At 45.4% G+C, this 15796-nt stretch overlaps 1 protein-coding gene across 1 annotated transcript in view; it reads left to right on the plus strand.

Moving 5' to 3' along the window:
* The window catches only part of LOC126252420 (low-density lipoprotein receptor-related protein 4), an 827262-nt gene that overhangs the window by 207930 nt on the left and 603536 nt on the right, over positions 1-15796 (plus strand). The window contains exon 5 of the mRNA XM_049953310.1: positions 1151-1286. Coding sequence (XP_049809267.1) covers positions 1151-1286 — 136 coding nt within the window. The remainder of the gene's footprint in view (positions 1-1150; positions 1287-15796) is intronic.

The raw sequence follows: 15796 nt of genomic DNA on the forward strand, positions 1-15796 counted from the left end.
CACTTCCGCGACTTGTATGTTCCTTATCTACCCCAGTTATCATATTAATAACATAACGTGGAAACTGGATAACGTGTCGCTCCAGGTGACTGCTCAAATCATTGAGGGGTGAAGCCTAGATTAAAGGCAGACTGAAAACTTCCCTGGTTCGACTGGGTTTTGATCTTCGGATCTCTCGGTTTTCAACCGCGCTGTCCACTCCGGTCAACTGCTCTTCCAAGTTCTTCGGCCGTATCTTCTGTATGTATGTGTCTGAGTACTGTCTATACATATGACCGTAATACCCAAATCTGGTTCGTGTATGCTGTTCGCATGTTCTGTCTATATAGTACTAATACACCTGAAAAAATATACAATTCTCTATCCGCAACTTTTGAAAGAATTCTTACAAGACATACAAAACAACATTTTATTGATAATTTATATACACAGTGAATAACACGGATTAAATTGGAAACCCAAATGTGTACCAGTGGCGTTTTATCATATCTTGTTGTGTTACCAGTAGGACTTTTATAGCATACAACCTCTGTGTATCCTGTATTACATCTTCGTTCTTTGTACTCCTTTGAGTACACTGTAGATGTGAAATTTGTATTCCGTCGAAATCTGTCCTTTGTAAAGCCAGGGTACGACTTAAATTAGTGTACGCCCTGATTAAAAAAAATTCTGTAGTGTAACATTTCCATGTATGGGCAGGTTCCTAAAGCCAATAAAGTAAAAAGAAGTTCTCCCCTGTCTCTGACAGAATGACAGTTCCATCGCCGAAGCTTTTATTGCTTCGGCCTGAAACGCAATACCCTGTCGAAATTTCTCTTTGGTTTCCATTATTGTTTGCTCGACTTTCAGATTAAAAATCATTGGAGAGAGGCTACAACCCTCTCTCACCCCCTTCTGAATTATTGATTCCCTTTCATGTCCTTCATCTCTTATAACTACTGTCTGGTTTCTGTAGATGAACTTTCGCTCTTTGTATTGTAACCTTGCTACCCTCAGAATTTCGATGTTCCAGTCAATTTGTGTAGAACATCATAGAAGTGTACGTTAAGCGTAGTAATTAGATTTTCCCGTAACGCACAGTGATTTTGTGGCATTGTGTACGTTCGGCGCATTTTTGGAAACGGCCGTATAGCGTGCTTCCTTCCTGCAGAACGAGCCGACCACCGGGGAGTGTCTGCCGTCTGACCACCGCGTGCGCTGCCCACACACCCGCAAGTGCATCCGCGAGGACTGGCTGTGCGATGGCGAGGACGACTGCGGCGACTTCTCCGACGAGACGCATTGCGGTGAGATTTATTATTAAGGGTAATAACACAAACACACACACACACAAACACACACACACACACACACACACACACACACACACACACACACACACACAGCTCAGAACTATCGCCAACCACAAGGTGCATGCAGCGTGGTGCTCTGGTCGTGTGGTTCGTAGTGCCTGTGTAAAAATGGGTACACTACTGACCGTTAAAATTGCTGCACCAAGAAGAAATGCAGATGATAAACGGGTATTCATCGGACAAATATATTATACTAGAACTGACAAGTGATTACATTTTCACGCAATCTGGGTGCATAGATCCTGAGAAATCAGTACCCAGAACAACCACCTCTGGCCGTAATAACGGCCTTGATACGCCTGGGCATTGAGTCAAACAGAACTTGGATGGCGTGTACAGCTATAGCTGCCCATGCAGCTTCAACACGATACCACAGTTCATCAAGAGTAGTGACTGGCGTATTGTGACGAGCCAGTTGCTCAGCCACCATTGACCAGACGTTTTCAATTGGTGAGAGATCTGGAGAATGTGCTGGCCAGGGCAGCAGTCGAACATTTTCTGTATCCAGAAAGGCCCGTACAGGACCTGCAACATGCGGTCGTGCATTATCCTGCTGAAATGTAGGGTTTCGCAAGGATCGAATGAAGGGCAGAGCCACGGGTCGTAACACATCTGAAATGTAACGTCCACTGTTCAAAGTGCCGTCAATGCAAACAAGAGGTGACCGAGAGGTGTAACCAATGTCACCCCATACCATCACGCCGGGTGATACGCCAGTATGGCGATGACGAATACACGCTTCCAATGTGCGTTCGCCGCGATGTCGCCAAACACGGATGCGACCATCATGATGCTGTAAGCAGAACCTGGAGTCATTCGAAAAACTGACGTTACGCCATTCGTACGCCCAGGTTCGTCGTCGAGTACACCATAGCAGGCGCTCCTGTCTGATGCAGCGTCAAGGGTAACCGCAGCCATGGTCTCCGAGCTGATAGTCACTGATGCTGCAAACGTCGTCGAACTGTTCGTGCAGATGGTTGTTGTGTTGCAAACGTCCCCATCTGTTGACTCAGGGATCGAGACGTGCCTGCACGAACCGTTACAGCCATGTGGATAAGATGCCTGTCATCTCGACTGCTAGTGATACGAGGCTGTTGGAATACAGCACGGCGTTCCGTATTACCCTCCTGAACCCACCGATTCCATATTCTGTTAACAGTCATTGGATCTCGACCAACGCGAGCAGCAATGTCACGATACGATAAACCGCAATCGCGATAGGCTACAATCCGACCTTTATCAAAGTCGTAAACGTGATGGTACATTTCTCCTCCTTACACGAGGCATCACAACAACGTTTCACTAGGAAACGCCGGTCAATTGCTGTTTGTGTATGAGAAATCGGTTGGAAACTTTCCTCATGTCAGCACGTTGTAGGTCTCGCCACCGGCGCCAACCTTGTGTGAATGCTCTGAAAAGCTAATAATTTGCATATCACAGCATCTTCTTCCTGTCGGTTAAATTTCGCGTCTGTAGCACGTCATCTTCGTGGTGTAGCAATTTTAATGGCCAGTAGTGTATAAAGAAGCCAAACAACAAATGCACACACCATACTAGAACTGGAGCTAATCGTCTACACGGAAAAAAAATCGCAACACTAAAAAAGATGGTGGGCGTGTTTCCACATCTGAAAGATGATCTGTTGAATCCTGTCTAGTCGTCGAATATGGGGTATCTAGAAAACCTGCTTTCTCGGATCGCTAGACAACATTCAGATAAATCGTATTAATGACTTTAATTACGAAAAGTACATGACAATACTTAACTTTGAGAATTATCCAGATGTGTCGCAAGCAAAGGGCGACAGACAAAATAAGAAATCCCTTAAGTATAACAATTCCGATTTGAGCTGCATAGAATGTACGAGCAAAATAATGAGCTTTGACTCTTCTACTCAGGTCGCTAATCGTGAAGCTTCTGTAGAACGGGGCCGCGGCCAGTCGGGCAGGGTGCTTATGTTCTCTTTGCATAGAGGCCTCTGCTGTCGTCCTGGAGAGGGTCGGTCAGCGTGCTATTGGCTGACGTCTTCTTCACAGCCCTCTCTGCTCTCTCGTTCCCGACTGGCACGCCAGCGCTTGACTTTACGCCGTAACATGATGTTTATTCAGATTTCGCTCCAGTGGCATAAGAGTGGCGCTAGTAGTGCCACTATGATAATGTAAATCAAGTTTGCTATAAATACACGCTGTAACGGTTGAGAGCATTAGTTGCCTTTGAGATTGGACTGGGTGAGTTGATCTTAGTCAGGTTAGTCAAGAACGCTTTTAAGGTGACAAGGATGCCATTATCATCACCTCACTGAGTTTGAACGAGGTCTTGTAACAGGACTAAGAAAAGCTAAATGTTCTTTCTCTGATATTCCAGAAGGACTTACCAGGAATGTAGCCACTGTACTTAACTGCTGGCAACGGTGGTCACAGGAAGGTACCGTCTCAAGAAAACCGGGCTCCGGTCGGCCACGTGGCACTACCAAGAGTGAACACCATCGTTTTCGGCGTATGGCTCTGGCGCATCGTACTGCATCTGGAACAGCAATCTGGGCCGCAGTTGGCACCACAGTGACACAACGAAATGCTTCAAACTGGTCACTTCAAGGACATCTCCGAGCCAGACGCTCTGTAGCGTGGAGTCTACTGCCCCCAACCACTGCAATTTGCGACTTCAGTGGTGTAACGTGAGAGCCCTTTGGAACACAGAGCGGAGGTCTGTTGTGTTTGATGATGAAAGCTGGTTCTGCCTCGGTGCCAGTGATGGTCGTGTATTGGTTAGAAGGCGGACAGGCAACCATAATGTCTACCTGCTAGACACACTGGACCTACACTTGGAGTTATGGTCTGGGGTGCAAGTTAGTATTACAGCAGGAACACTCTCGTGGTTATTCCACACACACTGACTGCAAATCTGTATGTCACTCTGGTGATTCGACCTGTTGGACTTCCATTCATGAAGAGCATTCCACGGGGTGTTTCCTAACAGAGAGTCGACATGTTGCCTTTGCCTGCTCTATCAGCCGATCTGTCTCCAATGGAGTACATGTGGTACATCATCGGACGACAACTCCAGTGCCATCCACAAACGTCCCTGTATTGACTGATCAAACGCAACAGGCATGGAACTCCATTGCACAAATTGACATCCAGCTCTTGTACAACACAATGCATGCATGTTTGCATGCTTGCATTGAACATTCTGGCGGTTACACCGGTTATTAATGTACCAGCATTTCAAATTTGCGATGGCTTATGTCACGCTTAGATTAACCTGTGATATTACTATGTTAATCACTTAAATACAAATGTAATCCGGAATACAAAATTGTTAAGGCTTTCGTGGCTACTTGTTGACAAACTGCCAATTGGCTCCTGTCGCGGGTTCTTCGGCCGACGTTCATCTAATGATTTTACTGACGTTTCGCCAACACAAGTGACTGCCATTGTCAAAGCTTCACCCTCCATTGCCGGTGGTGAACTGGAGCCGAGCTAGCGGCTGTAGACTATATATACCTGGCGCGCCAACTTCCGAGGGCTTCTCCGCGGTCATTTCCGGTGCGGTTCTCCTCTTGATACCTGCGACGGTCGTTCGCTGCAGTACGGGAAGCCAGGATTCGTTTACCTTAAGGCTTTCCTCTTTCTTGTTGAAACTGTTCGCGTGTTTTTGTATTTCTACAGCTTCTCTGAACAAGCGCGTGTGATAATGCTTCTCTACAGCCAGATCTTCCGTGTCGGCAAATTTTATTACGTGGTCGATCTCACTCAGTGCGTGCTCTGCCACAGCCGATTTCTCCACCTGCCCCAACCTGCAATGTCGCTTATGCTCTTTGATCCTGGAGTTAATTGATCGTCCAGTCATTCCGACATAAACTTTTCCGCATGTGCATGGTACGCGGTATATTCCCGACATTGCAAGTGGGTCTCTTTTCTCCTTCGCCGATCTAAGACACTCGTTGATCGTCTTTGTCGGTTTGAAAATCGTCTTTACGCCATGTTTGCGCAATATACGGCCGATTCTGTCCGTCACTCTGGGAATGTATGGCATAAAGCCCGTACCCGACATATCTTTTTCTGATTCCTTACTCCGTCGAGTGTTTGGCTCTGTGACACTTCTAATATAATTTTTGGAGTTCCCATTGCTCCTCAGAACACTTTCCAGGTGTTGTATTTCTCGTCTGAGGTGCTGCGGCTCACATATTCGTCCTGCTCTCGTTACGAACGTGTTAATCATGCCTCTTTTCTGGCTCGGGTGGTGGTTTGATAGTTTGTGCAGGTATCGGTTCGTGTGTGTCGATTTCCGATACACGCTGTGTCCCAGGTTTTCACCGTCCCTTGTGACCAGCTCATCTAGAAATGGCAGTTTCTTGTTCTTGCTTGTCACAAGGGACGGCGAAAACCTGGGACACAGCATGTATCGAAAACCGACACACACGTACCGATACCTGCACCAACTATCAAACCACCGCCCGAGCCAGAAAAGAGGCATTATTAATACACTCGTAGCGAGAGCAGGACGAATATGTGAGCCGCAGCACCTCAGACGAGAAATGCAACACCTGGAAAGTGTTCTGAGGAGCAATGGGAACTCCACAAATTATATTAGAAGTGTCACAGAGCCAAACACTCGACGAAGTAAGGAATCAGAAAAAGATATGTCGGGTACGGGCTTTATGCCATACATTCCCAGAGTGACGGACAGAATCGGCCGTATATTGCGCAAACATGGCGTAAAGACGATTTTCAAACCGACAAAGACGATCAACGAGTGTCTTAGATCGGCGAAGGAGAAAAGAGACCCACTTGCAATGTCGGGAATATACCGCGTACCATGCACATGCGGAAAAGTTTATGTCGGAATGACTGGACGATCAAATAACACCAGGATCAAAGAGCATAAGCGACATTGCAGGTTGGGGCAGGTGGAGAAATCGGCTGTGGCAGAGCACGCACTGAGTGAGACCGACCACGTAATAAAATTTGCCGACACGGAAGTTCTGGCTGTAGAGAAGCATTATCACACGCTCTTGTTCAGAGAAGCTGTAGAAATACAAAAACACGCGAACAGTTTCAACAAGAAAGAGGAAAGCCTTAAGGTAAACGGATCCTGGCTTCCCGTACTGCAGCGAACGACCGTCGCAGGTATCAAGAGGAGAACCGCACCGGAAATGACCGCGGAGAAGCCCTCGGAAGTTGGCGCGCCAGGTATATATAGTCTACAGCCGCTAGCTCGGCTCCAGTTCACCACAGGCAATGGAGGGTGAAGCTTTGACAATGGCAGTCACTTGTGTTGGCGAAACGTCAGTAAAATCATTAGATGAACGTCGGGCAAAGGACCCGAGACAGTAGCCAATAGGCAGTTTGTCGTATTCCCGAATACTCTACTCTTGGTGGTGCAATTTTTTCCCGTCATTACATACCAAATTGGAATACAGGAGATGGACAAAAACATGAAAACTCCTCTACAAACACAACACATTATCATGCCTAATACGGTGTAGGAAAACTGTAGTTATTCAAAACATCTTCCAGTTGTTTCAGAATGAATGAACTCAGGTCCAGGGTGGTTTTCTAGCGAAACTTATGTCATTCGTCTTGTAAAATATTTGCAAGTTCAGGTAATGATGATGAAGGTGGATAGCGATAACGCAACAAACTCTCCTAAGTAGACCAAAAAGGCTCAATAATATTGAGATCTGGTGACTGTTGTGGCCAAGGGAGATGCGACAATTCATCCTAGTTCTCATAAAACCAATCCTGGACGAAGTGAAACATGTCAACAGCGCCCAGTCGTCTGGCAATAATTCAACCTTGCGGAGTAAACATGGGTCCTATAGAATAGCACGATATGTCTGCACAAATCATCACCGAATCCTGGCCATGTTTCACTCTTGGAACATATATTGGGCCGGAAGTTGGATACGGTGTGCAACAAGACTCATCCGACCAAATGGCTTTTTACCATTGCTCAATAAGTGAGCTTTGGCACGACGTTTTCTGTTTTGGACACTTGCATCACCAATGTGTGGCCTTAGAATTCCAACTCGCGCGTTCCCAGCTTCTAGAGCTCACTTCCTGCTGTTTTGGTGCTGACATGGTTTGCGACTGCGACATTCAGGTCTGCAGTGACTTTTGCAGCTGTCGTCCTCTTATTTTTCGTCGCAAATTTCTTCATTGCCATCCGTCACGATTACTGAACATACACTATTGCCCGCGTTGTGATTTAGCAGAAGATAGTTTTCCTCTTTCCCAGTAAGCGGTATAACACCAGACACTTCAGCTACCTTGGTTACGGAAGCACCCGCCGCACGAGCACCAACAATTGGAACTCACTCAACTCCCTCATAATGAACTCAAAACTACACCAAACACTGTTGTGAGCATGGCTGATACTTGCAACGAACTGAAGACATTGCACAGGTGCCGTTATTGGTCAAATACAGTAGCAGAACTTGGACACTTCGTTAGCATCTGCATTTATGTTCAAAAATGCATTTCTCGCGGTTTTTCATATTTTTGTGAAGACGAACAAATTGCCCAGCGGCAGTGGTGATGAGAAAATGGTGGCTTACCGTATCTGGCATTCCGTTTAAGCAATGATGAAAGGAATGTTCAAACTTTCCCTGTGAATTAATTCATTCACCACAATACATGTTTCAAATGTTGAAATGTGTGTGAAATCTTATGGGACTTAACTGCTAAGGTCATCAGTCCCTAAGCTTACACACTACTTAACCTAAATTATCCTAAGGTCAAACACACACACCCATGCCCGAGGCAGGACTTGAACCTCCGCCGGGATCAGCCGCACACTCCATGACTGCAGCGCCTGAGACCGCTCGGCTAATCCCGCGCGGCAATACATGTTTCAGAAAGCTAGTTACACTCATCCGGTATGGTAAGGTGAATAATTAAACTATTCTCATGAATGGATAACCAGTGTAAGCACGCCAGCCAAAATATTATTCACACTCCAGGAGACATCAGGCCCATAAAGAGTAAGACAATTCAGCGAGGAAGAGAGCTCACAAGTTTTTCAGCCTCATCTGGCTGAAGCACTCATTGATATTTACATTTCGCAGAGTTACCATACTACGGATATGTTCATGCTACGTTTCACATGCTGTTCCAAAAAGTCCCAGACATTTTCTACAGGATTAAGATCGGGTGCTTTAGCGGGCCAGTCGAGACGCGGTGAAGTAGCAGAGTGATCATTCAACCACAAACACAAGCTGCAGCGCAGTGAACGCAGCTCTTGTCATTTTGGAAGACGGGAGTGTCCACAGCACAAGCATCACGAAGAAATGGCGTCACTTGCTCACTGATAATGATGAGGTAAGCATTCTAGTTCATGTTCACGTTGAACTGAATGTTTGGGCACAAGTCATGGAACGAGAAACATCCCCAAGACATCACACAACCACCTGCTACCATCCGCACTCGATGTCACTCGCCGCCTCGGCTATTTACACTCACAGCTTACCTTTGATCCAGCTCCAACTGACATGACTTGCCCCGCGCAGCCGACTGTTCGGACCTCTCGCGGCGGGCCATCCGCCACAGATATTCTAGCCTGCCGATATATCAATAGTAACCTCCAAAGACATTGATTTAGCTGGCGTGCATACAACACGAGTGGCTGGTATTGTCACAGGTTCACACTCCTCGAGCAGTGCCAATGTTAGCCACTCGTGCTGGTGAAACGTCATAAAAATCGCCAAACAAACGTTGGGCCAAAATTCAGAGATGGAAGCCAACAGACAATACGTCAACAAAAGGCCCCAATAGCCTCAACAACTTTGTATTATTCCTCTGACTGCCTTCTCAGATACGTTGTGGAATGCATAAATCAGTTCACTGTGGCAGAGGTAGCACTCCTCCTTATCACTGGTTTTCTTTAGGCTACCACAGTCGTCACTCCTTCAAAGATTAACAAGTTTCTCCCTTACGTCTGTTTTTACTTGAGGAGACTAATAATTGCCTCCACTTTGGAAAGTGCACCTGACTGGACGCACTGTCGATAAAATGACGAGGAACGGATATCAGATTCACTCCCTTCTGTTAATTCTCCTCTAAAAACAGCAATGATAGCCTAAAGTAGTCTAGGGTGCTAAAATTAAGGACGGAAACAACTTTCGCATACCAAGTTACATAGCTCAATGAAACTTGGAGCCTGTGTAGAAAGTACTGCTTCAGAGTAATACCGAAGGTAACTGAAAATAAATACGCAAAGAGACAAAAGATGACACTTTTATTCAAAGACAACGTTTGCCGACGCGGGGTAGCTGCGGGGTTGCAGACGCCTTGCCACGGTTCGCGCGGCTCTCCCCGTCGGAGTCCTCCCTCGGGCACGGGTGTGTGTGTTGTCCTTGGTTTAAGTTAGTTTAAGTTACATTAAGTATGTGTAAGCCTAGGGAACGATGACCTCAGCTGTTTGGTCCCATAGGAACTTACCACAAATTTCCAAAAGCCGGCCGTTGTGGCCGAGCGGTTCTAGGCGCTTCAGTCTGGAACCGCGCTGCTGCTACGGTCTCAGGTTCAAAACCTGCCTCGAGCATGCGTGTGTGTGATGTCCTTGGGTTAGTTAGGTTTACGTAGTTCTATGTCTAGAGGCCCCCCATGAACCATGGACCTTGCCGTCGGTGGGGAGGCTTGCGTGCCTCAGCGATACAGATGGCCGTACCGTAGGTGCAACCACAACGGAGGGGTATCTGTTGAGAGGCCAGACAAACATGTGGTTCCTGAAGAGGGGCAGCAGCCTTTTCAGTAGTTGCAGGGGCAACAGTCTGGATGATTGACTGATCTGTCCTTGTAACATTAACCAAAACGGCCTTGCTGTGCTGGTACTGCCAACGGCTGAAAGCAAGGGGAAACTACAGCCGTAATTTTTCCCGAGGACATGCAGCTTTACTGTATGATTAAATGATGATGGTGTCCTCTTGGGTAAAATATTCCGGAGGTAAAATAGTCCCCCATTCGGATCTCCGGGCGGGGACTATTCAAGGGGACGTCATTATCAGGAGAAAGAAAACTGGCGTTCTACGGATCGGAGCGTGGAATGTCAGATCCCTTAATCGGGCAGGTAGGTTAGAAAATTTAAAAAGGGAAATGGATAGGTTAAAGTTAGATATGTTGTGGACTGACAAGGCAGCCAGTCCACAGTGAAGTAGCCGAAAGGGCACGCGTCAACTCACGCCGACTGGCGTTAAGTCTGGAACAGGATTCGTAAAGAATGTGATAAAGAAAAGAACGTAGCTACTAGAACACTTAACTTTTATATTGTCCTTTGGTATACAGCAGTCTGGATGATACAAGTGAGACTCTATCTTGAGGTACATGCAACGTTACAAATGGTTAATGGCGCCTTGCTAGGTCGTAGCCATTAACTTAGCTGAAGGCTTTTCTAACTGTCTCTCGGCAAATTAGAGAAAGGCTTCGTACGTGTAGTCGCTAGCAATGTCGTCCGTACAACTGGGACGAGTGCTAGTCAGTCTCTCGAGACCTGCCTTGTGGTGGCGCTCGGTCTGCGATCCTGACAGTGGCGACACGCGGGTCCGACATGTACTAAATGGACCGCGGCCGATTTCAGCTACCACCTAGCAAGTGTGGTGTCTAGCGGTGACACCACAAGATATACTGGGAATTAGTGAGGTTCGGTGGCAGGAGGAACAAGACTTTTGGTCAGGTGAATACAGGGTTACAAATACAAAATCAAATAGGGGTAATGCAGGAGTAGGTTTCATAATGAATAAAAAAATAGGAGTCCGGGTTACCTACTACAAGCAGCATAGTGAACGCATTATTGTGGCCAAGATAGACACAAAGCCCATGCCTACTACAGTAGTACAAGTTTATATGCCAACTAGCTCTGCAGATGATGAAGAAATTGAAGAAATGTATGACGAGATAAAAGAAATTATTCAGGTGGTAAAGGGAGACGAAAATTTAATAGTCATGGGTGACTGGAATTCGTCAGTAGGAAAAGGGAGAGAAGGAAACATAGTAGGTGAATATGTATTGGGGGGAAGAAATGGAAGAGGAAGCCGCCTTGTAGAATTTTGCACAGAGCATAACTTAATCATAGCTAACACTTGGTTCAAGAAACATAAAAGAAGGTTGTATACATGGAAGAATCCTGGAGATACTAAAAGGTATCAGATAGATTATATAATGGTAAGACAGAGATTTAGGAACCAGGTTTTAAATTGTAAGACATTTCCAGGGGCAGATGTGGATTCTGACCACAATCTATTGGTTATGAACTGCAGATTGAAACTGAAGAAACTGCAAAAAGGTGGGAATTTAAGGAGATGGGACCTGGATAAACTGAAAGAACCAGAGGTTGTAGAGAGTTTCAGGGAGAGCATAAGGGAACAATTGACAGGAATGGAGGAAAGAAATACAGTAGAAGAAGAATGGGTAGCTCTGAGGGATGAAGTAGTGAAGGCAGCAGACGATCAAGTAGGTAAAAAGGCGAGGGCTAATAGAAATCCTTGGGTAACAGAAGAAATATTGAATTTAATTGATGAAAGGAGGAAATATAAAAATGCAGTGAATGAAGCAGGCAAAAAGGAATACAAACGTCTCAAAAATGAGATCGACAGGAAGTGCAAAATGGCTAAGCAGGGATGGCTAGAGGACAAATGTATGGATATAGAGGCTTGTCTCACTAGGGGTAAGATAGATACTGCCTACAGGAAAATTAAAGAGACCTTTGGAGAGAAGAGAACCACTTGTATGAATATCAAGAGCTCAGATGGCAACCCAGTTCTAAGCAAAGAAGGGAAGGCAGAAAGGTGGAAGGAGTATATAGAGGGTTTATACAAGGGCGATGTACTTGAGGACAATATTATGGAAATGGAAGAGGATGTAGACGAAGACGAAATGGGAGATAAGATACTGCGTGAAGAGTTTGACAGAGCACTGAAAGACCTGAGTCGAAACAAGGCCCCGGGAGTAGACAACATTCCATTAGAACTACTGACAGCCTTGGGAGAGCCAGTCATGACAAAACTCTACCATCTGGTGAGCAAGATGTATGAGACAGGCGAAATACCCTCAGACTTCAAGAAGAATATAATAATTCCAATACCAAAGAAAGCAGGTGTTGACAGATGTGAAAATTATCGAACTATCAGTTAAATAAGTCACAGCTGCAAAATACTAACGCGAATTCTTTACAGACGAATGGAAAAATTGGTAGAAGCGGACCTCGGGGAAGATCAGTTTGGATTCCGTAGAAATGTTGGAACACGTGAGGCAATACTAACCTTACGACTTATCTTAGAAGAAAGATTAAGAAAAGGCAAACCTACGTTTCTAGCATTTGTAGACTTAGAGAAAGCTTTTGACAATGTTAACTGGAATACTCTCTTTCAAATTCTGAAGGTGGCAGGGGTAAAATACAGGAAGCGAAAGGCTATTTACAATTTGTACAGAAACCAGATGGCAGTTATAAGAGTCAAGGGGCATGAAAGGGAAGCAGTGGTTGGGAAAGGAGTGAGACAGGGTTGTAGCCTCTCCCCGATGTTATTCAATCTGTATGTTGAACAAGCAGTAAAGGAAACAAAAGAAAAATTCGGAGTAGGTATTAAAATTCATGGAGAAGAAGTAAAAACTTTGAGGTTTGCCGATGACATTGTAATTCTGTCAGAGACAGCAAAGGACTTGGAAGAGCAGTTGAACGGAATGGACAGTGTCTTGAAAGAAGGATATAAGATGAACATCAACAAAAGCAAAACGAGAATAATGGAATGTAGTCAAATTAAATCGGGTGATGCTGAGGGAATTAGATTAGGAAATGAGACACTTAAAGTAGTAAAGGAGTTTTGCTATTTAGGGAGTAAAATAACTGATGATGGTCGAAGTAGAGAGGATATAAAATGTAGAGTAACAATGGCAAGGAGATCGTTTCTGAAGAAGAGAAATTTGTTAACATCGGGTATAGATTTAAGTGTCAGGAAGTCGTTTCTGAAAGTATTTGTATGGAGTATAGCCATGTATGGAAGTGAAACATGGACGATAACTAGTTTGAACAAGAAGAGAATAGAAGCTTTCGAAATGTGGTGCTACAGAAGAATGCTGAAGATAAGGTGGGTAGATCACGTAACTAATGAGGAGGTATTGAATAGGATTGGGGAGAAGAGAAGTTTGTGGCACAACTTGTCTAGAAGAAGGGATCGGTTGGTAGGACATGTTTTGAGGCATCAAGGGATCACAAATTTAGCATTGGAGGGCAGTGTGGAGGGTAAAAATCGTAGAGGTAGACCAAGAGATGAATACACTAAGCAGATTCAGAAGGATGTAGGCTGCAGTAGGTACTGGGAGATGAAGAAGATTGCACAGGATAGAGTAGCATGGAGAGCTGCATCAAACCAGTCTCAGGACTGAAGACCACAACATCAACAACATGTCTAGAGGACTGATGACCTCACATGTTATGTCCCGTAGTGCTTAGATTCAACGTTTACACTGAAGTCTCCGCCATTTTTGATGATCCGCTGGACATCAAAAGGTGGGACAATGTTCTAAATAGGGGGCGTGAGCACCACGGGCGGGACAAGCTTGTTCTGCAACGTGCTACCATGCTGGGTAGAAGGTTGGTCAGGTGTTCTTGTGGCAGGACGTTCCATTCCTCCACCGGCGTGGTTGACAACTGCTCTAGGGTCACTGATGAATATGGACGTGTCTCCACAGTGCATTCCATGGACGCTTGATGAGATTTAAGTGGCGAGAACGGACAGGCCGGCCCATTCGTCGAATATCCTTTCATTCCAAGAGCTCGCCCACCTGCGCTCTTCATTGCAGTCGCGGCATTGTCATATTTAAAAATGAAGTCAGCCGCCGACTGCACCACTGAAAAGTCGCATGTGACGAAGCAGTACAGAGTCACAATAACGATGACTGGTCATTGTACTGGAGTCCAATATGCCCAAGCAACAGCATGCCTCCTCACACTGTAACACCTGGCAAAACGACTATGATCGGCAATGTTTCTGGGTTCTTTACGTTACCCACCTCTTGCCATATCACGGTACGTAATGTAACCAGGAATATTGTCAAACACGATTGTTTTGGTGTTCCAGGTATTACAGTGTGGCGAGGCATAATGTTGCATGGGCTTACTGATTTCCAGATCTTTGAACACGGCACGCTTACAGGTCAACATTATTGAGACACTGTACTCCTTTCCAAAGCGCTTCTTTTCAGGAGTGCATTAGTCCGTGATTCCATTTTCGTGAGTGACAATGCGCTATTACATCGAACACCGCTGCGGGAGGATCTCTTCGAACGACAGGAAATTCGACGACGGGAGTTAAATCTGATCAAACACATGTGGGATGTGTTGGAGACTTACAAGCAGTCGTTCTTCCCACGCACAATTCGTGAATGGAACAGGGAAGGGGGGATCAGATAGTGGTACAATAAGTACCCTCCGCCACACACCGTAAGGTGGCTCGCGGAGTATAGATGTAGATGTAGATGTAGATGTATTGCAGCACGTCCACATGCACCAGCAACCATCTAGGAGTTGTATACCGCTCTGGTGGAGGAATGGAACACCCTACCACGAGAACTCCTTACCAAACTTGTGCCGAGCATGCACAGCAAGCATTGCCCCGTCCGTGATACTGGAACACACTACTGAGAAGCACGTCCCGCCTTCTCTAATGTACAGGGGACCATCCTGTATCGTGGTGACTTCATTGTAATTATTGTCTTTGAACAAATGAGTCATTTCAGTTCTTCTCACTGCGTATTTCTTACAGTTACTTTCTCATTATACTGTAGCGGTTCAGCTATGTATATTCCAAGTTTCAAGGAGCTATGTTTCTTTGCAGTGACACATTATGCGAAAGGTACTTTGGTCTTTAAGTTTTGCACACCAGTTTATATTTTATATTGTCATGTCACTCACAAACGTATTCTATTCCTTATACGGGGTGTTCAAAAAGTCTCTCCGCAGTGCCGTATGATTGTTGGCCGCGCGTGCCGTATGCCGCAGTAAATATACCGAAATGAAACTCAATGAAATACAAGTTTTTAATTTATTGAATATTCATTTTTACTTACAAATTTTCGCATTAAGTGTTGAAAGTGTCCCTCCTTTTGTTGAATACACAATTCAATTCGTCTAATAATGTTTCCAAACACGGGCTGTAACATTTCTTCTGTAACAGAAGCAGTGAAAGTGGATATTGCAGTTTTCAATTCATCGATCGGTTTTGGACGGTTTTTATAGACAGTTGCTTTCGCTGCAGCCCAGAACAAAAAGTCAGGTGGTGTTAGGTCAGGCGATCGTGGAGGCCAAAGTCCCTGTGAAATTATGTGATCACCAAAAACATCAGCAAGCAGTGACCCAACGCGAGCTGTATGCGCGGTTGCACCATCTTGTTGAAGATAACCGTTCAGTATTCCACTTAACACAAGTTCTCCTATGAATGGGTACAGAATATC

This window comes from Schistocerca nitens, chromosome 4 (assembly GCF_023898315.1).
Source record: "Schistocerca nitens isolate TAMUIC-IGC-003100 chromosome 4, iqSchNite1.1, whole genome shotgun sequence".
Classification (NCBI taxonomy): domain Eukaryota; kingdom Metazoa; phylum Arthropoda; class Insecta; order Orthoptera; family Acrididae; genus Schistocerca; species Schistocerca nitens.